Genomic DNA, 22,979 nt, shown 5'->3' with positions numbered 1-22,979 from the left:
GACAATGGCAAACCATCTCTGAATGTCTCTTGCCTTGAAAACCCCATAAGGGGTCGCCGTAGGTCAGCTGCTACTTGACAGCATTTTACACACACACACACACACACACACACGAGAACATAAGAAAAGCCCTGCTAGATCAGACCAAGGTCCGTCAAGTCCAGCAGTCTGTTCACACAGTGGCCAACCAGGGGCCTCTAGGAAGCCCACAAACAAGACGACTGCAGCAGCACCATCCTGCCTGTTTTCCACAGCACCCAAGATAATAAGAATGCTCCTCTGATCCTGGAGAGAATAGGTATGCATCATGACTAGTATCCATTTTTACTAGTAGCCATGAATACCCCTTTCCTCCTTGAACATGTCCACTCCCCTCTTAAAGCCTCTCTCTTAAAGAGGGAGCATGCACACCTGTCAGAAGGAGATGGACTGCCCTGGCCCAGCACATGTCTCCCTCATAAAGCAAAAGGGTGCAAGACACTCTCCCACAAGAATTCTGGTTCGGTGAGATGACTAGTCCACGTCTGGGCTGTACCAATTCAGATTTCTGCCCCAAAACACTCTGCATGGAGACAGCTAGTATGTCAGACAAAAAAACTAGGCTGCAGCCCATCTCCTCGACATGCTAATTTTCAACAGACAGGGATTCCCTTTTAACAAAAGGGCAAGTGGTCACATGAGCCCCAATCTGCAGTTTGTAGTGCCATCGCTGAGACTCAGGACAACAAGAGGGATTGAGGGAAACTACAAGGGACAGGAGTCCTATTTTGGGAGAAGCCTCAAGACAGAGCGTGGGATTATGCTGCCAGGATACCCAGTGTCCGAAAAGCTCTAAGGGCACCATGACCCCTGTAGCCGGTGGCTGTGCTGATCCTTTTGCAAGGGAAGCAGCGATCAATCGGCAACTAACGTTGCCCAGTAAGTGGGAAAACTCCTGCGTTTACAACAGTTACCCACATTTACCGAAATACTGATTTGCTTGATCACTGGTCATTTATGTAAGCAAAACACTCTTAGTTGTGTGCCAGCCATTCACTCCATCTTAGCATGAATTTCAGCTTTCACAAAAAAACTTTCATGTCCCCCAATTACAAAAACTAGAACCAAAAGTTACAGAGGTGTGTGTAAGAATGCAAACTCCCCTCCCCACATATTCACAAGTATTGTTATTGTGCCTGGTTTTGCTTAAAGACAGCTATCAAACGCAGCTTGTAAGAAATCAACATGGATTAGTTATTTTAAGGCCCGATCGCCAGGTGTGCACTCGTATTTCCTCGGCATGGAAGGACGTTCCACATTCCCTGCTTCGCATGCAGAAGGTCCCAGGTTCGACCCCTGGGACCTTCCGTTAAAGAATATCCGGGTGCAGACAAAGAAGAAGTTTATGGGCCCCAAGACACTGCAGAGCAGCTGCCACTCAGAGTGTACATTAACTGAGTTAGATGCACCAACCGTCCTGGCTACACATAAGGCCGCTTCATATGTTCAATGGGATTAATTCTAAGTTAAGTGCACAGAGGCTCTCAACCTGAGTTGTGGCTCAGTGGTAGAGCATCTGCTTGGCATGCAGACGGTCCCAGGTTCAATCCCCGGCATCTCCAGTTAAAGGGACTAGGCAGGTAGGCGATGTGAAAGACCTCTGCCTGAGACCCTGGAGAACCGCTGCCAGTCTAAGTAGACAATACTGACTTTGATGGACCAAAGGTCTGATTCAGTATAAGACAGCTTCATGTGTTCAAAATATGCTTTTAACATGCATAAATGGCCAGTTCCCCCCCCCACACACACACACATCTTCCCCTGAATGTAACCTTCAGAATAAATGACAGCGTGGACCAGCTCCCTGCCTGTCCATTTAAAAAAGCAGCCCCTAACCATATCAAGGCATTTCCCATTAAACTCAAGCAAGCCCCAGCCTTCCAACAGCGTTGCAAAGAAGCCTGAAAGCTGCGCCTGATGAGTCATCTCCCACGTTTCCACATCAGGCAGGGATAAACTCCAACCCCACAACCTGTCTGAATCCGACACGCCCAAATTCTCCAAAACAGAGAGATGTCATTTAGGACCCGAGTTCACGATCGCTCAAAGGAACACCCAGTGTGACGACAGACGCAGTTTGTGGGCCGCCAGCCGTCAAACGTGCTTTGTTTATAATCTGCAGAGTACATCTGCTCGCACCGAGCAACAATTGACATCAAACGCAGGGCGGACACGCAGCTGCACACACCGGTCGCTCCATTTTCCAGAACTGCCAAGTGGGGACCTGTTAAAAGTTCTTTTGGTAGGAAGCAGACACGAAACCCCAGAAAACAAGTCACACTCTTCCCCGAGTTTGACTAACTTCTCTGTTTGGAAGCTACAGGCCAACAAGGCATAAGGCACTCTCCCCCGCCCATTACAGAAAAAGAAGACGACCCTATTACGTGACACGATAAAGGGAAGGGGGGAAGAGGAGGAGAAGAAGAGTTGGTTTTTATATGCCGTCTTTCTCTACCACTTAAGGGAGAATCAAACTGGTTTACAATCACCTTCTCTCTCCCTCCCCACAACAGACACCCTGTGAGGTAGGTGGGGCTGAGAGAACTCAAAGAGAACTGTGACTGGCACAAGGTCACCCAGCAGGCTTCATGTAGAGGAGTGGGGAAACCACCCCGGTCCACCAGATTAGCATCCGCCGCTCATGGGGAGGAGTGGGGAACCAAACCTGGTTCTCCAGATTAGACTCCACCGCTCCAAATCCTAAAGGATTTCCTATTCCAGCTTTCTGGACTATTTTCCTGAAAACAAACATCAACTATACAAGAGAATGCAGGATTTCTAGTGGGGGTAAAAGGAGCCTGTCTCTCTCTCCTTTCATTCAATGTTACTTTCTTCTCTCTTCACCACCTGGAACCAAAGCGTAAAGACCACCCCAACAGATGGAAACTGATGGAAAAGCAGAAGGGGCTCCTTGAAATGAAAACTCGACTGAGCAAGCGGACAGGCAGGCGGGCGGGTCTGGGAAAAGGTCACCCGGAGTTGGACACACCTGCCGGCCTGACGCTCCTTGCAGAAAGCATTACAGGTGACTTCTTAAATCTGCCAAGCAGGAACCGGGAGAAGGGGGGGGGAGAAGAGGGAAGAGAAGTTTGCAAATGCCATCACGCTGCTTCCAAAGACGTCTCTCCCCCACAACCCGGGGGTCTTCACCCTCCATCCCCTCCACCAGAGGCCAAAGCTTCACCCACCCCTTTTACCTTTCTTGCGGAAAGCATTAAGGGTGACTTTTTAAATCTGGCAAGCAAGAACACGGGGGGGGGGGAGAGGAGGAAAGAAGTTTGCAAATACTATCACGCCACTTCCAAACACGTCTCCCACCCCCCAACCAGGGGGTGTCTCCCCCTGACCCCATCTCCTCCACCAGAGGCCAAAGCCCCCCCCCATCCCTTTACCTTTCTTGTGGAAAGCATTAAGGGTGACTTCTTAAATCTGGCAAGCAGGAATTGGGTGGGGGGAGAAGTTTGCAAATCCCATTTCGCCGCTTCCAAAGACGTCTCTTCCCAACCCGGGGGTCTTCACCCCCCCATCCCCTCCACTGGAGGCCAAAGCTCCCCCCCTTTACCTTTCTTGCGGAAAGCATTAAGGGTGACTTTTCAAATCTGACAAGCAAGAACCCGGAGAGGGAGGGGAGAGGAGGAAAGAGAAGTTTGCAAACCCCATCCCGGCGTTCCAAAAGACCTATCTCACCAAACTGGGGGCCTTCACCCCCCCATCCCCTCCACCTGAGGCCAAAGCCCCACCCCCTCTACCTTTCTTGCAGAAAGCGTTCAGGGTGACTTTTCAAATCTGGCAAGCAGGAATGGGGGGGGGAGGGGAGAGAAGTTTGCAAATCCCATCCAGCCGTTTCAAAAGACCTATCTCACCAAACTGGGGGCCTCCAATCCCCTCCACCTGAGGCCAAAGCCCCACCCCTTTTATCTTTCTTGCGGAAAGCATTATGGGTGACTTTTCAAATCTGGCAAGCAGGGAAGGGGGGTGGGGAGAAGGAGGAAAGAGAAGTTTGCAAATCCCATCCCGCCGTTTCAAAAGACCTATCTCACCAAACTGGGGGCCTCCACCCCCCAATCCCCTCCACCTGAGGCCAAAGCCCCACCCCTTTTACCTTTCTTGCGGAAAGCATTAAGGGTGACTTTTCAAATCTGGCAAGCAGGGAACGGGGGGGGGAGGGGAGAAAGGAGGAGGGAAGGGAAGTTTGCAAATTCCATCCCGCCGCTCCCAAAGACGTCTCCCCCCACCATCCCCTCCACCGGAGGCCAAAGACCCCCCCCCTTTACCTTTCTTGGCTTTGGGGGAGCTCCTCTTGCTCCGGTTGCTGGCCCGCTCCTCCTCGATCGCGGCGGCTATCTCCGGGTTGTCCTCCCCATTGTACCACACCAGCAGCTCCTCGCCGGGCTCGATGGGCTGGAGGAGGGGGAGAGAGAAGGGAGGCGTCGGGCGCGGCGGGGCAGGAGGCTGGGGGGGGAGGGCGGGGAACCGGGCCGCGGAACAGCTGGGCTCGGCGCGGGCAGCAGGGTTTCCTCACTGCCCTGCCTGGCCAAACAGGAAGGACTCTTTAACCCCTTCCAGGCCCGGGCGGCGAAGGGATGCGGCCGGAGAGGCCAGGCCAGGCCGGGCGGGGAAAGGGAAGGGGAGAGGAACGGCGACGCGCCCCCTCTGGCGGCGGGAGGACCGCGTTGCAGGGAGCCAGCGGCAAGGAGGGAACCGTGACTTGCACATTTAAAAGGTGTCTGCCACCCCCCCCCCCCACTTCGCTCTCCGCCCGCTGAGTCAGCACTAGGGTTGCGGGGTCCCTCTTTGCCACCGGCGGGAGGTTTTTTGGGGGGCGGAGCCTGGGGAGGGCGGGGTTTGGGGAGGGGCTTCAATGCCATGGAGTTAGGGTTGCCAACCTCCAGGCACTACAAAATTACCAGCACATGTTTTTGGTCGTATGTGCTGGTAATTTTGTAATACTGTCCATCGGCAGCACAAGTTTTCCCATTTTGATTTCCTAAACCTCCAGGTGCTAGCTGGAGATCTCCTGCTATTACATCTGATCTCCAGCCGAGAGAGATCAGTTCACCTGGAGAAAATGGACGTTTTGGCAATTGGACTCCATGGCATTGAAGTCCCACCCCTCCCCAAACCCCGCCCCCAAAATATCCCGGTGGTGGCGAAGACGGACTTGGTAACCCTACACTGAGTCCAATTGCCAAAGCAGCCGTTTTCTCCAGGAGAACTGATCTCTATCGGCTGGAGATTAGTTGTAATAGCGGGAGATCTCCAGCTACTACCTGGAGGTTGGCAACCCTAGTCAGCACAAAAAGTTTTTTTTTTTTTTTTTTTTAAAGCCGAATTGTAGGGAAGCTGACCGAGCACACTGCTCTGCTTCTTGGGCCGGAGGCTGTTTGGCTTTGGCTCAGGGGAAAGGCAGAGGATTGAGGCACCATGGGGAGTTATTATTATTATTATTCACGTTTACAGAGTGCTGGACCCAGGAATGAATCCCCACCCGGTAGGGACTGCCAACCTCCAGGCTATTACAACTGATCTCCAGCTGACAGAGATCAGTTCACCTGGAGAAAAAGGCCACTTTGGCAATTGGACTCTATGGAACTGAAGTGCCTCCCCAAACCTCGCCCTTCTCAGGCTCTGCCCCCCAAAAATCCTCTCCGGTGGCGGAGGGGCCTGGAAACCCTCAGGGTACTAGCTGGAAATCTACCGCTATTACTATTGATCTCCACCTGATAGAGAACAGTTCCCCTGGAGAAAATGGCTGCTTTGGCAGCATGTTGCTTGGAACCTTGAGTCTTCCAGACTCCTGGAATATTGTACCCCTTAGTTCCTGCTGGCAGTGGTCTTGAACAGGAGTCGACAGAATCTGGCCCTTCCAAGGCTTTCCTCAGTAGACTCAGACCTCATTCCATGCAGCTTGGGGACCCCCCCCCCATGACTCCCCCCAGAAAACCAGCTGCTTAAGGGTCAATTAAAACCAACGCTAATTAATCCTGTCTGTTCCTGAGCGGCTGTAAAAGGTATTCAGCTAATCTTCCTAGCCTTGACTGCAGGCCTTCAATGATTTCAAGATAACCCTTAGGATCCGTAATCCTAAGAACATAAGAAAGACCCTGCTGGATCAGACGAAGGCCCATCGAGTCCAGCAGTCTGTTCACGCAGTGGGCAACCAGGGGCCTCTAGGAAGCCCACAAACAAGATGGCTGCCGCTGCATTATTTTGCCTGTGTTCCAAGGCACCTAATATAATAAAGGTAAAGGTGCAAGCACCCGGCCATTACTGACCCATGGGGTGATTTCACATCCCAACGTTTCTAGTCAGACTATGTTTTATGGGGTGGTTTGCCATTGCCTTCCCCAGTCATCTACACTTTACCCCCAGCGAGCTGGGTACTCATTTTGCCAACCTCGGAAGGATGGAAGGCTGAGTCAACCTTGAGCCGGCTACCTGAACCCGACTTCAGTTGGGATCGAACTCAGGTCGTGAGCAGAGCTTTGGACTGCAGTACTGCGGGCTTACCACTCTGCGCCATGGGTCTCCTACCTAATATAATAGGCATGCTATAACAGGCAGCCATACGTGCAACTGCAGGCCAATCAACCAAGCGCTGGGAGAAACCCAAGTTTATCTCTCCGGCAGAAAGTAACACAGCCTGTCCACAGAAAAATGAGTGATCAATCCCTTCTTCAAATAGGGTCACGGATGACTGAGGATTGGATGAGCCCGTATGATATTTTCTGATTCTTGCCCAAGTTTCGCCCCTCATTTCGTGGGAAGCTGGCAGCCACACTACAAGAAGTACGCCTGACAGCACTATTTATCTTTCCCTGCCTACATTAAAGGCAGAAGTACTCCCCGTCGAAGCAGTTCGGGCTTTCTCTTAATGAGAAAGTTATCCTTGCCCATTCAACGGAGACAAATATTTTCTCTTCAGAATGTATCAGAGCCAATAATCAGTACTGGGAAGGGGAGACAAATTTACTGTGGAACAAGCACAAGCCCAGCAACCACGAAAGAACAGAAATTGCTTCCAAATGACCTTCTGAATAATTTGGCAAAAACAACATTTTGTTCAGTAAATCACAAAACGAGACAAAGCTCAACTAATGAATTTCTGGCACGCCGAATGGATCGGTGTGATCATTTGTGGTTAAGCCACATGATGTAACCACTCCACGAGTGAAGGATTAATTCAAATGGATACTAATGACTCCTGTTTGCTTCTCAGATGCTCTGGAACAGGGGTGTCAAACATATGGCTCCCGGGCCGGATCCAGCTTCCTGAGAGCTCTTACCCAGCAAATGAGACAGCCACCCCTTCCAGCCTGATCTGGGCTGGTGAGGCATGGCCCGGCCCGATCGAGTGACATTTACGTCATATCCAGCCCTCGTAACAAATGAGTTCGACACCCCTGCTCTGGAAGACCTGTGGACTCATTTTGTAAGTCTTCCTGCCTTTGATCTGGTGGGCGTATGGAATTAAAACAGTTGTCCTGGACCACTGATGGGATTGACCCTACCTGCCCTCTGACAAGGTAGCAAAACCAGATCTCTTAGAGCTATGGGCAAAATAGCAAGAAAGGAGGCCGCTAAAGCGGTGGAGAGCTCAGGCCAAGCACAACCGACCACAGCTGAGAGCTCACCTGAGAGCCTATTCTGGGGCAGTTAAGAGACTTCTCTCCCCAGACAACAACACCTTCTGGCAGAGGTTTCACAAATGGGGAGGGGCTGTGGTTCAGTGGTAGAGCCTCTGCTTGGCATTCAGAAGGTCCCAGGTTCAATCCCTGGCATCTCCAGTTAAAGGGACCAGGCAAGTGGGTGATGTGAAGAACCTCGACCTGAGACCCTGGAGAGCCATGGGGAGGGGCCGTGGCTCAGTGGTAGAGCCTCTGCTTGGCATGTAGAAGGTCCCAGGTTCAATTCCCGGCAACTCCAGTTAAAGGGACCAGGCAAGTAGGTGATGTGAAAGACCTCTCTGCCTGAGACCCCGGAGAGCCACTGCCAGTCTGAGTAGACAACACTGTCTTTGATGGACCAAGGGTCTAATTCAGTAGAAGGCAGCTTTATGTGTTCATGTGATTTTTTAAAAATCTAAGCCCCACCGCTGGAGAGATGCCCTCAAGGGCTCATTGCGACAATTTCAGAAAGATGTTTTTGCAAAGTTAAAAAAACAACAACACTCCCGTGTGCTCCAACAGTTTTAGCAGCTCTTTGAAAGGGAGATGTCTGATGAATCCACTTGTCAGGTTGCTCTGGATTGCAAGCACAGACCAAAAAAGTGCACAAAACAGGAATTAAACTATGGATGGGTACAGAAGCACAACTACCTTTAAGGTTTTGTAGTAAATGGTTCTGTTGATCTCCAAAGGGAAGAGATTCTGCTCCGTTCCGGAACGTGCCCAGTTTACATACCGGAGCCAATTTCCCTTCTCTGGATCTGTAGCATCAACACACATCCATCCCAGGTTTGGGTAGTAGACCTTGGAGGGTTATGGGGAAGAGAAGAGAACCAAAGTTACTAACGGCGAGATAACATGCTATCGTTCTTGCTATAATGACAGAAGTTAATGATCCTGTGTTTTCAAGTTGCTTTGAATGTTTTAGGAATTTACGGCTATGTTTTACAGTTACTGCCAGCTGCTCTAAGGGCACTTTGGGGGGAACCAGGGAGGAGAACATGCAAATGAATCAAATTGACATTTACACAGAATGAGCGTTCCCACGTACAGCTGCTTGGCTGGACGTGCCCTTTCTTCAGCTCTTACCTCCCACATGAATACATTGCTCTTCACTTGAGACCTTTTCTTCTTGTCACCAACGAAAGGTCCAAACTTTCGGCCTTTGAAAATTGGCTTTGTCGCCCAGACACCTGAAAGACAGATGCGAAACGCCAATTAGACTCCTCAAAGCCAGGCAGTTTTCACACCTCAAGACTTTGCAGAGATAAGCACAGCTAGAAGAAGAGTTGGTTTTTATATGCCGACTTTCGCTACCACTTAAGGGAGGCTCAAACCGGCTTACAATCACCTTCCCTCCCCCTCCCCACAACAGACACCTTGTGAGGTAGGTGGGGCTGAGAGAGTGTGACTAGCCCAAGGTCACCCAGCTAGCTTTGTGTGTAGGAGTGGGGAAACAAATCCAGTTCACGCGATTAGCCTCCACCACTCATGTGGAGGAGCTGGGAATCGAACCTGGGACTCTAGATCAGACTCCAAACCACTGCTGTTAACCACTAGAGGTCCCCAACGTGATGCCTGTGGGCACAATGTCACCTGCCAAGTGTTTTTAGGAAGTGGGCGGGTAAAGGTAGAGCTCTTGCCCAGTTCAACAAATGCTCATTCAACGTTGCCTCAAAGCATTCAGAGGAAAAATGGAGGGGCTGTGGCTCAGTAGTGGAGCATCTGCTTGCCATGCGGAAGGTCCCAGGTTCAATCCCCGGCATCTCCAGTTAAAAGGAACTAGGCAGGAAAGTGATGTGAAAGACCCCTGCCTTAGACCCTGGAGAGCCGCTGCCGGTCTAAGTAGACAATTCTGACTTTGATGGGCCAAGGGTATGATTCAGTATAAGGCAGCTTCATGTGTTCAAGAAGATTCTGCAAGCTCCCTCCGGTTGAGGAACCACTTCCCAGCTTACCTGCATTTGCCTTCTAGCAATTCTCTTTCACCAAGTCTTGTCTTAAGAAACAGAATCAGTTCCTTTTATTTCCCCCCACCCTGAATCTAAAGAGCCCTCAACATTATTTCCTCTATTCACTGTGCTCAACACCATCACCTCCATGTATCCAGTTCCACCAACCTCTCAGTACACCACTGGTTTCTAGATATGCTTACCAAGCCGTGTCTCGTCAACAGCAGAGGGGAGAAGCTTCACTTCCTCAGGAAGTCCTTTGAGCACTTGATCAGGTACATCCGCCAACGTCTCAACTGATACTGCAGGCTCCGTTGAGATCTACAAACAGACAAAAAACAAGAAGAGCGTTCAAGCACCTGCAACAGAATTCAGTGATCCATGCATACTACATAAAAAAACCCAAATCCCTTTGCTTGGGCGACATGTGCATGCAAGGACAGCACATGCCACAGGGGAATGCGCCATCGCTGGTGCAATGTCCCAGTAGGAACACAGTGACCGATTCAAGCAGAGCTGCCCGTTCAAGTCATCAGATTATAATTAGAAACAGTACTTGAATTCAGAAGAACAGTTGGTTTTTATATGCCAATTTTCTCTACCTTTTAAGGAGAATCAAACAGGCTTACAATTGACTTCTTTTCCTCTCCCCACAACAGGCACCTTGTGAGGTAGGTGGGGCTGAGAGTTTGGAGTGAACTGTGACTAGCCCAAGGTCACCCAGCTGGCTTCATGTGTAGGAGTGGGGAATCAAACCTGGTTCTCCAGATTAGAGTCCACCGCTCCTAACCCCTACACCACATTGGCACTCAAGTAAAACAAGTGGCTGTTTACAATCATTATCACATTAAATTTCAACATGAGGCAACTGCCACCCCGCAGGAGGCAGACAGATTGCTACCTGAGCAAGGCAGAAATAACTGTAATAGCAGGAGAGTTCAGCCTTACTCTTACTTCCTTCTATTGGCTTTGAAATTGAAGCAACTCTTCCCACCGATGGAGATATGAGAAGGGTACGGGGCCCGAGGACTAGAGGCAGACTCCAAGCTCATACCCAAACCAATCACAGAATCATAGAGTTGGAAGAGACCACCAGGGTCATCTAGTCCAACCCCCTGCACAATGCAGGAAATTCCAAACTACCTCCCCCCCCCACACCCCCAGTGACCCATACTTCATGCCCAGAAGATGGCCAAGACGCCCTCCCTTTCATGATCTGCCTAAGGTCATAGAACCAGCATTTCAAAGGCACCTAAATCCAAGAGTCCGCCGTGTTTAATCTAGATAGAGGATGCTCGTTTGTCTATCTCAGTTACCTGCTTTATTTGGACACTTCCGGCAGGTGCTTCCAGAGACCACAATGCCATTCTGTAGTCTTGTAGCCACCATAGGTACCCTGCCTTATTTCCAAAGCAACAGAAAAGGCAGCGTTCCAAAAGGAGCAGGAATCGATGCCAAATTGAAGGGAAGCCAGAGACATTACATGGTCAAGCATGCTTTGAAACACAACGTGTTCCCATCACATCAACTCACTGGACTTTGAGTTGTGATCTTGGCAAAGACAAGAAAGGAACAGTTTGATCAGAATTCTAAGGCCCGGCTTGAGTTGCATGGAAAAAGTTACCTTTGTGGAGTTCTTATTACAGGCAAATATAGATTCTTAAGAACATAAAAAGGCCCTGCTGGATCAGACCAAGGCCCATCATGTCCAGCAGTCTGTTCACACAGGGGACAACCAGGTACCTCCAGGAAGCCCACACACAAGACAACTACAGCAACATTGTCCTGCCTGTGTTCCAAAGCACCTAATATAGGCATGCTCCTCTGACGCTGGACAGAATAAATATGCATCATGACCAGTATTCATTTTGACTAGTAGCCATGGATAGCCTTATCCTCCATGAACATGTCCACTCCCCTCTTAAGACCTTCCAAGTTGGCTTACAATCACCTTCCCTTCCTCTCCCTACAACAGACAACTTGTGAGGTAGGTGGGGCTGAGAGAGTTTGGAGAGAACTGTGACTAGCCCAAGGTCACCCAGCAGGCTGCATGTGGAGGAGTGGAGAAACCAACCCAGTTCACCAGATTACAGTCCGCCGCTTCTGTGGAGGAGTGGGGAATCAAACCCAGTTCTCCAGATTTGAGTCTACCGCTCTTAACCACTACACTATGCTGGCTCTACCATCCAGATAAAGTTACCTACTACCAGTTTGAACCTACTTTGTGTTTTATTAAAAAGAACGCATGAAGACCATGATCAATGGTGTTCCACACAACGCATTCCCATTGCCCTTCTTTGTAAAGACTCAATAAAGGCATTATTGGGGTAAAGGCATATTTCAATTGTGTCTCTCCCTCTTAAAATGCCCAGAATTTATTATTTTTAATATGTACATGTATTTCTTTCTCCCGCCAGCTTGGAGCAATCGACATATGGTTTCCAGGCAATGGCCCATCCAAGAACTGCTCAGGCCAAAGTTTCTAAGTTTCAGCAGATGAATCCTATCTGATGCATTCCTTGGAAACAACCATGCGCCCCATTTTGTGCATTTCAAAGGGAAAAGCAGCATTTGAAGCATATATGCATCCATCATCGAGGTGGTATGCCATATGTGTTTTGTGCTCCAATATTCACACCCAGCCATCAACAGTCTATGAGAACTGGCCATCCAGCACTGCTTATGCTCAGGAACAATGTGAAGTGTTTTCAGGACACATTAAAATGTCATCATCAGGAGACTGCTATATGGGGGGGGGGGGAGATTCCTCCAGTTTTCAGTGCTGGTTAAGACGTGAACGAGCCCTGTCAAAAATACGGCTTGTGCAATTCCTCCACATTGTCAGGGCTAACCATTTAAATGGTCAAAAAAGATCCGTTCCACTGATCTGTCAAATACTGGTTAGGCATTAACAAGGGGGAAAGTTTAATCATCAACAGATGGAGCTTGCAAAAGACAAATCAGTTAACTGTTCTTTTGAAACAATGAAATTAACTTTATAATGTAGGCCAGATTCTAACTTTTAACAATGCAGGGATGTTTGGTGGGGGACAGGTTTGCCTTTTATCCTGGAACATTCAAAGGCAATTCATAATTCATACCACGGTATTCCCCATTACTATGTATGGGTGTGAAAGTTGGACAATGAAGAAAGCGGACAGGAAGACAAGTTGATTCACTTAAAATGTGGTGTTGGAGGAGAGTTTTATGGATACCGTGGACCGCTACAAAGACAAATCAGTGGGTTCTAGATCAAATCTAGTCTGAACTCTCCCCTAGAAGCTAAAATGACTAAACGGAGGCTATCACACTTTGGTCACATGAGGAGGAGGAGAAGAGTTGGTTTTTATATGCCGACTTTCTCTACCACTTAAGGGAGACTCAAACCGGCTTACGTACACCTTCTCTGCCCTTCCCAACAGACACCTTATGAGGTAGGAGAGGCTAAGAGAGCTGTAAAAGAGCTGTAACTTGCCTAAGGTAACCCAGCTGGCTTTGTGTGTAGGAGTGTGGAAACAAACCCAGTTCACCAGATGAGCCTCTGCCACTCATGTGGAGGAGTGTGGAATCAAACCAGGTTCTCCAGATCAGCTCCAAACCACCGCTCCAAACCATCGCTCTTAACCACTACACTAGAAAAGACAATAATGCTAGGAAAAGTGGAAGGCGGCAAGAAAAGAGGAAGACTCAACGTGAGATGGATCAATTCAATAAAGATCATGGTTGGGTAGCCATGTTAGTCTGGCTGTAGCAGTAGAAAAGAGCAAGAGTCCAGTAGCATCTTAAATACTAACAAATTTTTTTGTCAAGGTACGAGCTTTCGTGAGTCAGAGCTCACTTCTTCAGCTGTGATTCCTGAAAGCTCATACCCTTCCAGAAATCTTGCTAGTCTTTAAGGTGCTACTGGACTCTTGCTCTCTTCTACCAATCCAATAAAGAAAGCCTCAGCCCTCCTTTGTAAGACCTGAGCGAGGCTGTTAAGGATAAGACGTTTTGGAGGTCATTAACTTATAAAAGGTAAAGCACCGCGTCATTCCTGACCCATGGGGTGACGTCACATCCCGACGTTTACTAGGCAGACTTTGTGTACAGGGGTGGTTTGCCAGTGCCTTCCCCAGTCATCTTTCCTTTACCCCCAGCAAGCTGGGGACTCATTTTACTGACTTCGGAAGGATGGAAGGCTGAGTCAACTTTGAGCCGGATACCTGAAACCGACTTCCGTCGGGATCGAACTCAGGTAATGAGCAGAGCTTTTGACTGCAGTACTGCAGCTTACCACTCTGCGCCACGGGGCTCTTCATTAACTTATAGCCGTGTTGGCAAACCTATGGCTCGCGTGCCAGAATCGGCACGCATAGCCCTCTCTGCCGGCATGCACGACTCAGCTGGGCGGCGGGGGCTTTGAACCGTTCAAAGCCCCCGCCCCCTTCCCTGCACTCCCCGTCGGCCCAGCTCCCACCCCCTTCCACGCACTCCCTGCGGCCCGGCTTTGAACCGCTCCGTGCGGTTCAAAGCCCCCACCCCCTTCCCTGCACTCCCCGCCGCCCAGCTGGGCAGCAGGGGCTTTGAACCAGCTTGGCTTCTCTTTCTCCCCGCTTCCTTCTCCTCTTCTGGCGCCGCCCGCGCCCCCCTTCGGCTCGCCTCCTCCTCTCACCGGGCCCGGCGGCTCTTCCCCCCCGGCCCCCAACTTTCCCCACCCGCAGCCGGCCGCTCGGCTCGCGACCCTCCCCGCCTCCCCAACCCGGCCACCGGCAGCAGCCCCGACGAGCTGGGCGGCTCAAGCTGCGCTGCCGCCGCTCTGCCCGGATTCTGCTCCATTCTCTCCCCCCTCCTTCCCGAGCCAGGACTCGCTGCTCGGGCTTGTAGCACCGCCCGGCTGGCCGCGCATGAGCAGGGCGGCCAGCTGCGCTTCAGTCCCTGGCGCAGGCCTCGAGCTGCCGGCTTGGCTTCTCTTTCTCTCTCCCCGCCCCTCCAACCAACCATCCTCCTCCCCCTCCCTCGCCAGCCTCGGCTCTGCGAGCTGCGCGCGGCTCTTGCTCGTCTGAATGGGTTACAGACCCGTGCGCAGCAAGGCAGGGAGATCAAGCTCCCCTGCCCCCGTTGCAAATATTTTGGAATGACTGACTGGGGGGAAAGAGGAGAGGTCCCAACAGCAGCGTGTGTGTGTGTGGGGGGGTGGAATACTCTTTCTACTCGCCCCCCCTTTGCAACAAAGGGGAACCTCCCTATCGTGGCAATGTGATTTCCATCTACGGAGGGGGGTTAAATTAGGGTTGCCAACCACCAGGTACTGGAGGAGAAAATAGACACCACTGTACAATTATCCAAGGATTTAGAAGCTAGTACAGGAGTGAAACACTACATAAACAAAGTGCAAATAGATTTATAAATAGCTACATGCAATTTGAGACATTATATACACAAAAAGACCTACAAGAAGTCATTCATAAATATTCATATTTTTAAATGTCCAAACAAGGTACACATTCTTCTTCCACAAGCTAATCTCATGTAGTCCAATGGATGCCAATAGTAATGGAGGATACGGCCATTTCAAATTCTTGGCAATTTAACAATTCTTCTTCAGTCCTTCAGAAGGCATCTTGCAAAATTTTGTACCAAGCTTTCATTTTCAAATTGTAGGTTATGATATATGTCCCACCACGGGTAACATTCAGGTGCCGGTCCCAAGAAGGGTAAAGAAGCTCAGTGTGGGAATACAATAGTATGATTTACTAGTTGCTAAATAGCTAACCGGTGTGTGAAAAAAAGGGCACATAGCTATTTATATATCTATTTGCACTTTGTTTATGTAGTGTTTCGCTCCTGTACTAACCACCAGATACTAGCTGGAGATCTCCTGCTACTATTACAGGTGATCTCCAGCCCATAGAGATCACTTGGGCCATTGGACTCTATGGCATTGAAGTCCCTCCACTCCCCAAAGCCCACCCTCCTAAGGCTCCACCCCAAAAACCTCCCGCCGGTAGTGAAGAGGGACCTGGCAACCCTAGGTTAAATCCATATCTTTCTCCCTCTTCCCCCCACCCGAACCATCCTCCTCCTTCCCCCTCCCTCGCCAGCCTTGGCTCTCGGCTTGTCTGAATGGGTTACAGACCAGCAGGCAGTGTAGAGCGGTTCAAAGCCCCCGCCCCCTTCCCTGCACTCCTCACCGCCCTGGGCGGGGGGAGTGCAGGGAAGGGGGGGGCTTTGAACCGCTCGGTTCAAAGCCCCTGCCGCCAAGCTGTGCCCTGTTGGCACTTTGCAATAAATAAGTGGGTTTTGGGTTGCAGTTTGGGCACTCGGTCTCTAAAAGGTTCGCCATCACTGACTTATAGGGTCACCATAAGTCAGAAGGGACTTGATGGAACTTAATACACACACACACTCAAAGTTCAGCCTATATAATTTCAAAATTTAAAGCAAGAATGGAAATAAAACTCAAACCAAGCGAAATAACAGCAGCTAATTTTTTAAACAATTAAAAGGCAATTTTAAACGGTAGCTGTGCTAAGTACACCAGGCCAATTCCTATCCTGTCTAGAAACGTCTGCAGTTGTAGGAGGCAGGAAGCCACTCTGCTCTGGGGCTAGGTTTGCTTCTGAGGACGCACGGCTAGGGGGCACGCAGCCATTCTCCCCTCTCCTCACAACAGTTTCATTATGCTCAGAGACGGTGGGTTGGATCCGGCCTATGTTTTCCAATGGTAGGATGGCGCTTTCCTGCCTCCCCTCTTGCACTGAAGTTCACTGATCCCCACAAAATGCTGCTCCAGCAGGATAGGGGGATCACGAGGAATGACGTGGGGGCTGTTTGCAAAGAGAAGGTAGAGTGGTTGAAAAAGGCCATTTCAGTTGGAATCGAACTGAGCGGCTGGCCCAACGTTAGCATGGCTAAGGGGAGGCTTGAACCTGGATCGCCCCAATCCTAGCCTAATGATCTTATCCCTGCATATATTTTAACATTACCTGTTTTTCCTCCTGGAGGATTGTTTTATATTGTTGTTGACAGCCTCCCTCAAGAACCTGACAGCTGCAAAGGGGGCAGAGAATACCCTTGAATTTCCTGTTATACCAGGCACGATACCTTGACATAAGAACATAAGAAAAGCCATGCTGGGTCAGACCAAGGCCCATCAAGTCCAGCAGTCTGTTCACACAGTAGCCAACCAGGTGCCTCTAGGAAGCCCAAAAACAAGGCGACTGCAGAAGCATTGTCCTGCCTGTGTTCCACAGTACCTAATATAATAGGCATGCTCCTCTGATCCTGGAGAGAATTAGGTATGCATCGTGACTAGTAGCCATGGATAGCCATAACGTCCATGAACATGTCCACTCCCCTCTTAAAGCCTTGGCAGCCATCACCACATCCTGGGGCAGGGAGTTCCACAAGTTAACTATGCCATGTCCCTGTAGATATGTCTGAAACATGCCTCAGCAATATTAGTTTCTCAAAGCACTCTTAAGGAACATTAGTAGTAGCTGAATGCAAGGGATGAAGTGAAGAAAGCAGCAAACGATACAGCAGTTTGTGGGCAACTGAGTTCCCTGCCCCACCCTCTTCGCCCCCAAATCTATCAAAAGACAACATGCAACTTCTCTTCTACACAGTCACCTGAAATGCAGCAGATTAAAAACACTGACATTTCAATCATAACGTTTAAAAACGTCTCCAAAAGACACCCCCTCGCTTCCCTCCTAAAAAAAATGTCCTGCTCCAATTAAATAATAGCATGTGCATAAAAAAAAAAAAATTCTGTCCTTTTTTGGGGGGAGGGGAGAGAAATACATTAAAATGATCTGAAGCAAAGTCCAGTTGAAGATCTGTTTTTCTTTACGTTGCAGAAAAACTGTGCCATCATATTTAAATAAACCATTCCCAGACCTTCTTCAAGAATGTTGCGGAGTAAGAGGCTGATTTCATAACTAGGGACAAGGTAACAGCCGAGTTCTAAGCTGGCAGTTAAAAGCAAAGAGAAGCAGGATGCTAGAAAGATGCATCGGGCATCAAAGGCAGTTTGTATACAGACCTGGCAATACCACTTGTCAATAAAGGTGCTGCAAGAAGAAGAAAAGAAGAAAAAACAAACAAAAGACAACAGAGTTGCTAAATTTTGGAGAAGAGTCTTTTCTTTAAAATTGTCCCTGTATAACCTAAAGCCCCAAATATATACAAGAAAAACCAAGAATGTTTTTGGAACATTAAAGGGTTCCTTAAAGCAACATGTGTTGCAATGTGCTAAGACAGGGGTGTCGAACTCATTTGTTACGAGGGCCGGATATGACATAAACGTCACTTGGTTGGGCTGGGCCATGCCTCCCCAACCCAGATCGGGACTGGAGGGGGATGGCTGCCTCGGCTGGCTTGCAGGCCAGATAAGAGCTCTCAAAGGGTCGGATCTGGCCCGCAGGCCGTATGTTTGACACCCCGGTGCTAAGAGGGTCTTGTGGTGGTGGTAAGGAGTCTTCTAGCATCGTCCAGTCGGTAGCGTGGCCCTAAATTTCACAGAAGGGAGAGCTCATGGGGAAGAGTCCTTACCTGACACATGCTGAGCTCCTCCAATACTAGAGAAGCAGATCAGAAGGGGCCCAAGGGCAGAGGGAAAGCAGCAGCGGAAGGAGTGACGGGCAGAGGAAAGGAAGAGACACCAGAGCAAAGGAAACAGGAAGTATACGACAGGAGGATGGGAAGGTGGAATGGTCCAGAGGAAGGACTCCAATGCCTGGTTCAAACATGCAGGAGAATGAGGTGGTGGAATGGACTTCAGAACACACCTGGTGGATTTCTTCCTGAAATTGTTCCTTGGGGTGCATTTTTCTCCATGCAATTAGACAACTAGGACAGCTATTGTTACTCCTAGTCTTTGCCTGCTGTGCTGGCTTTCTATTTGGAGGGAGCTTTTAAACACAAGGGGGCGTTCTCCTCCCCCCCCCCCCCGTCTGAGCAGACAATGCTGACTTTGATGGACCGAGGGTCTGATTCAGAATAAGGCAGCTTCATGTGTTCAAGCATCCTGCACTGAGAGCCTTTGATAGGTTCATGCGCAGGAAAAGAGGTCGGCATACCCTGCAGAGAATTCTTTTCTTTTTAATCAAAATGCACCAAAGTGCACAGGGGCAAAAAAAGATCAGCGACACTCATTTGCAGGTCACATCGCACAATCATGCAGCACTTGCGCAAGAACATTTCAGACAGCAAATACGACGACAACAAAATTTATTTGGGGCGAGAACCTCTGGGGGTACCCCCCCCCTGCAGAGGTGGCAGCTGGAATGCTGCATAACCAGAGCCGCAGCCAAAGTGGTAAAAACACCATACAGGTTGAGCATCCCTTCTCTGGACATCCGATATTTGGACAGATCCAAAAACTGGACGTTTTGAGCCAGCATGCAGGTGTTACTCATAGGCCCTCAGTACGTAGTTCGATGTACACAAAATTATTTAAAATATTGTTTAAATTTACATTCAGGCTATGTGTATAAAGTATATATACAACATGTATAAAACACCAATGAATTTCATGTTTAGACTTGGGTCCCATGCCCAAGAGATCTCAGTATGTATATGCAAAAATTCCAAACATTCCAAAATATGGAAAGACCTGAAATAAAAACTTCTGGTCCCAAGCAGTCCGGGTAAGGGATACTCAGCCTGTACCATTAGACTAGAATTTGGGGGCTCCCAATCAAGTAAATGGACAACAGGTTCAGGACAGACAAAAGGAAATATTTCTTTGCTCAATGAGTAATTCAATACCAGCAATCGCTACAAGCATGGATGGCTTTAAAAGGTGGGTAGACAGGTTCATGAAGGGTAGGTCCATCACGGCTACTAGCCATGGTGACTAAAGGGAACCTCCACATTCAGGGGCAGGGGTGCTGATATCTATTCTCCATATGTTTTGTGAGAAACTGTGATGACGGAGCTGACATTGAAAACAAAACAGAGCAAAGCCTACCTACGGGGAGCCTTTTATGAATGATGGGGAGCGGGCGGGTCCCAAAGCATAGTGGGCGGACATAGGGGATGAATGCAGCAACCTAGCTGAGGCTAGGTTGGTCGCTGTCTCGTCACTGCCTGGAAGAGGGATCTGCTGGGAACCCCCTGCAAGCCAACTTCATTTCCATAAAGGAAGAAATGTGGAATGCAAACCGCAACAATTATTACAAGCTGCATTAACAAACTAACACTGCATTCCTAAGGAGAGTTACTCCAGTCTAAGCCCATTCATTTCAATGGGCATAGACCAGAGTAACTCTCCTTAGGAATGCACTGTAACTAATACTTTTCATGGAAAAGAGGAGGCGGTGAAATTATCCTAGAGAGAGGAAATAAAAAGGCTGTCCCAGTAACAGGAGATAAAAAATAAGGCCAAGGCCAATGTTGCAAAATACTGCAATAACTACAGAATTCCCCTGAAGAAGCCCCCTGGCCAAAACGCAGAGGGAATTTCTATTCTGAGTAACAAAAAAATCTTACCTATTTTGCACCATTGGCCTCAGCCTTATTTTTATCTCAGCGAAATTATCCTACCATCGGATTAGCCTTCATTCACCCAAAAAAGCCACCTTAAAAAAAGAACTTTTTAAAAAACTGAGCTGTATGTTTTCCATACAGCCAGAAAGAGAGAAATGCCAAATCAAGAGAACTGATTTTTTTTTTTTAATTTCTGTCGGGGTACTATTTCTAGCCAGAAAGAGCAGAGAAACCGTTCTAACATCGGAGCAATTTACTTTTCGAGAAAAGTCTTGCGTTTCGACTCACCTGATTCATTCTGAAATCCTGCCCGTGTTCTGAAAAGAGACATACAACAAAGAAACCTGTGATTACATGAACCCTAAAAAGAAAAACAGAACATTGTAATATGCACCTCCCTACAGGTTTATAAGTGATTCGATGCTACACTCAAATCAACAGTTCGTAAGGGCTGGGGGACATCTTTCGGTCCCTGTCAGAAAGCAATGTTATCGATTTATGGAAAAACGAGATACAAGCAACACTAGGATTGAAATGAACACATTTATGGTTTTAACACAGCGTTTTCATAGGGTTGGCATGCTGGACAACTGATTGTTCAAATTTGGCCAACCAAACGCTATTATTTGACCATGATGAAATATTGTCAAATAGTTCCTATTTTTTTTAAGTCACTTCGTGGGTGACAACTTCCCTTTTTTTCAAATTTCATTTGGGTGCCAGTTTCCTAACAAGGGCAGGACCGGGGAGGGGGGGGTCACTTGCCCTCACACCCTGCAGCGGTCAAGGACAAACCTAGCAGGACAGCAGAACTTCTCCTCCTGGCCACCTCCTACATCCGAAATAGTATCCGAAGCAGAAGAGTTGGCACGCTGCCTACTGGACACATCTGTCTTTTAAAACAATGTGGTGGTCTTTTTAAAAAAAAAATAGCTGCCATTCCTTTGCTCTATTCCTGTTTTAATTTCATTTTATTTCCAGTTTTGAAAACTGTCAGTGGCAAACAGAATAACCATTTAGTGAAGAAGAAGAGTTAATTTTTCTACACTGCTTTTCTCTCCTGTAAGGAGAGTCAGCATGGTGTCGTGGTTAAGAGTGGTGGTTTGGAGCGGTAGACTCTTATCTGGAGAAGCGGGTTTGATTCCCCACTCCTCCACATGAGCGGTGGAGGCTAATCTGGTGAACCAGGTTGGTTTCCCCACTCTTCCACATGAAGCCAGCTGGGTGACCATGGGCTAGTCACTGCTCTCTCAGAGCTCTCTCAGTCCCACCTACCTCACAGTGTGTCTGCTGTGGGGAGGGGAAAGGAAGGTGACTGTAAGCCGGTTTGAGTGTCCCTTAAGTGGTAGAGAAAGTCGGCATATAAAAACCAACTCTTCCTCTTCCTCCTCTTCTTCTGAGTTCAAACTGGCTTACAATCACCTTCCCTTCCCCTCCCCACAAGAGGTGGGGCTGAGAGAGTTCTGACAGAACTGTGACTGGCCTGAGGTCACCCAGCAGGCTTCATGGGGAGGAGTGGGGAATCGAACCCGGTTCTCCAGATTAGAGTCCGCCGCTCCTAACCACTACACCACGCTGGCTCTCTAACCACTACGCCACTCTGTTCACATTTAGAAAAGCCTTAGCTAAGACTGTCGTAACAATTCATTCCAATTTTGGAAAATAATGTCATTCTTTCACAAGCACGTAACCTGTTTTTGTAACTACCACGTACGCCAAACTTAGCAACAATCAACATATCTTCATTCTATCTCGACCTGCTATGGACTGCAGGAAAGACAGCATACACATATTTTGAATAAATACATATTTTTGTTCTAATAACATTAATCTTTAAAACAACAGGTGATCATAGATGGCCAAGCAATCGATCAAATAGCCAACCCTATTTTTTTAAAAAATGAAATAGTTGTAAAGGGTTGCTAACTCTACAAATGCATCAGTGCTTTTTGATATGTAGGTATCACACAACACATTTAAATATCTGATATTTAAATGTGTTGTGATACCTACATTTCAAAAAGTACTGATGTGTTTATAGGGCTAGCAACCTTACAACCCTTAAAACAACAAACATTCATTACATGCTTTTACATTTTCATATTTCCTAAAGCCACGCCGCAAGACTCCATTCCTCATACTCAAAGGCAATACACTCAGAATAAGATGGTTCGATAATATCTACCCAGCTGTAACGTGGCACCTAATATGCTTAAATTGCATTTCCCCTACTTCCGTGGAAAGGGCAACGTGGCTCTGAGTACAGCAGAAATAGCACACCTCTGCCCTCAGAGACGCATGCTCTCGATTCCACCGCAAATTGTCACAGCAGTTAGCGATCCTGAATCTGGAGCACAACCCGTCTGCTCTGCCCAATGCATCCTAGCATGTGGAATCTAGTCCATGGCTCAAAGGAGATGCTGCCAGCTAACAAATTAAGGAGTGAATGCAGGCAGTAATTCACCAAGTGGTGTGTTGCATGAACACATGAAGCTGCCTTATACTGAATCAGACCCTTGGTCCATCCAAGTCAGTATTGTCAACTCAGACAGGCAGCAGCCCCCCAGGGTCTCAGGCAGGGGTCTTTCATATCACCTGCTTGCCTGGTCCCTTAAACTGGAGATGCTGGGGACTGAACCTGGGACCTTCTGCATGCCAAGCAGATGCTCTACCACTGAGCCACGGCCCCTCCCCTAGAGAAGACATGAAGCTCCTTCATACTGAATCTGACCCTTGGTCTATCAAAGTCTACTCAGACCGGCAGCAGCTCTCCTGGGTCTCAGGCACAGGTCTTTAACATCACCTACTTGCCTAGTCCCTTTAACTCAGGGGTGAGGAACGTCAG

General features: G+C 48.6%; 1 protein-coding gene across 1 annotated transcript in view; it reads right to left on the bottom strand.

The window, feature by feature from the left end:
• PRDM2 (PR/SET domain 2) overlaps positions 1–20,472 on the bottom strand; it is a 41,139-nt gene extending 20,667 nt beyond the window's left edge. Inside the window, exons 1-5 of the mRNA XM_056865097.1 lie at positions 20,423–20,472; positions 9,862–9,979; positions 8,796–8,899; positions 8,358–8,510; positions 4,314–4,440 (exon numbers count right to left, since the gene is read on the bottom strand). Of these exons, the coding sequence (XP_056721075.1) occupies positions 4,314–4,440; positions 8,358–8,510; positions 8,796–8,899; positions 9,862–9,979; positions 20,423–20,431 (511 nt within the window). The 5' untranslated portion in view covers positions 20,432–20,472. The remainder of the gene's footprint in view (positions 1–4,313; positions 4,441–8,357; positions 8,511–8,795; positions 8,900–9,861; positions 9,980–20,422) is intronic.
• Positions 20,473–22,979: the final 2,507 nt, after the last annotated feature.

Source organism: Euleptes europaea, chromosome 19 (genome assembly GCF_029931775.1).
Source record: "Euleptes europaea isolate rEulEur1 chromosome 19, rEulEur1.hap1, whole genome shotgun sequence".
In the NCBI taxonomy this organism is placed as follows: Eukaryota; Metazoa; Chordata; class Lepidosauria; order Squamata; family Sphaerodactylidae; genus Euleptes; species Euleptes europaea.
The sequence above is the reverse complement of the archived record's forward strand: the minus strand, read 5'-3'. Positions and strand labels throughout refer to the sequence as shown.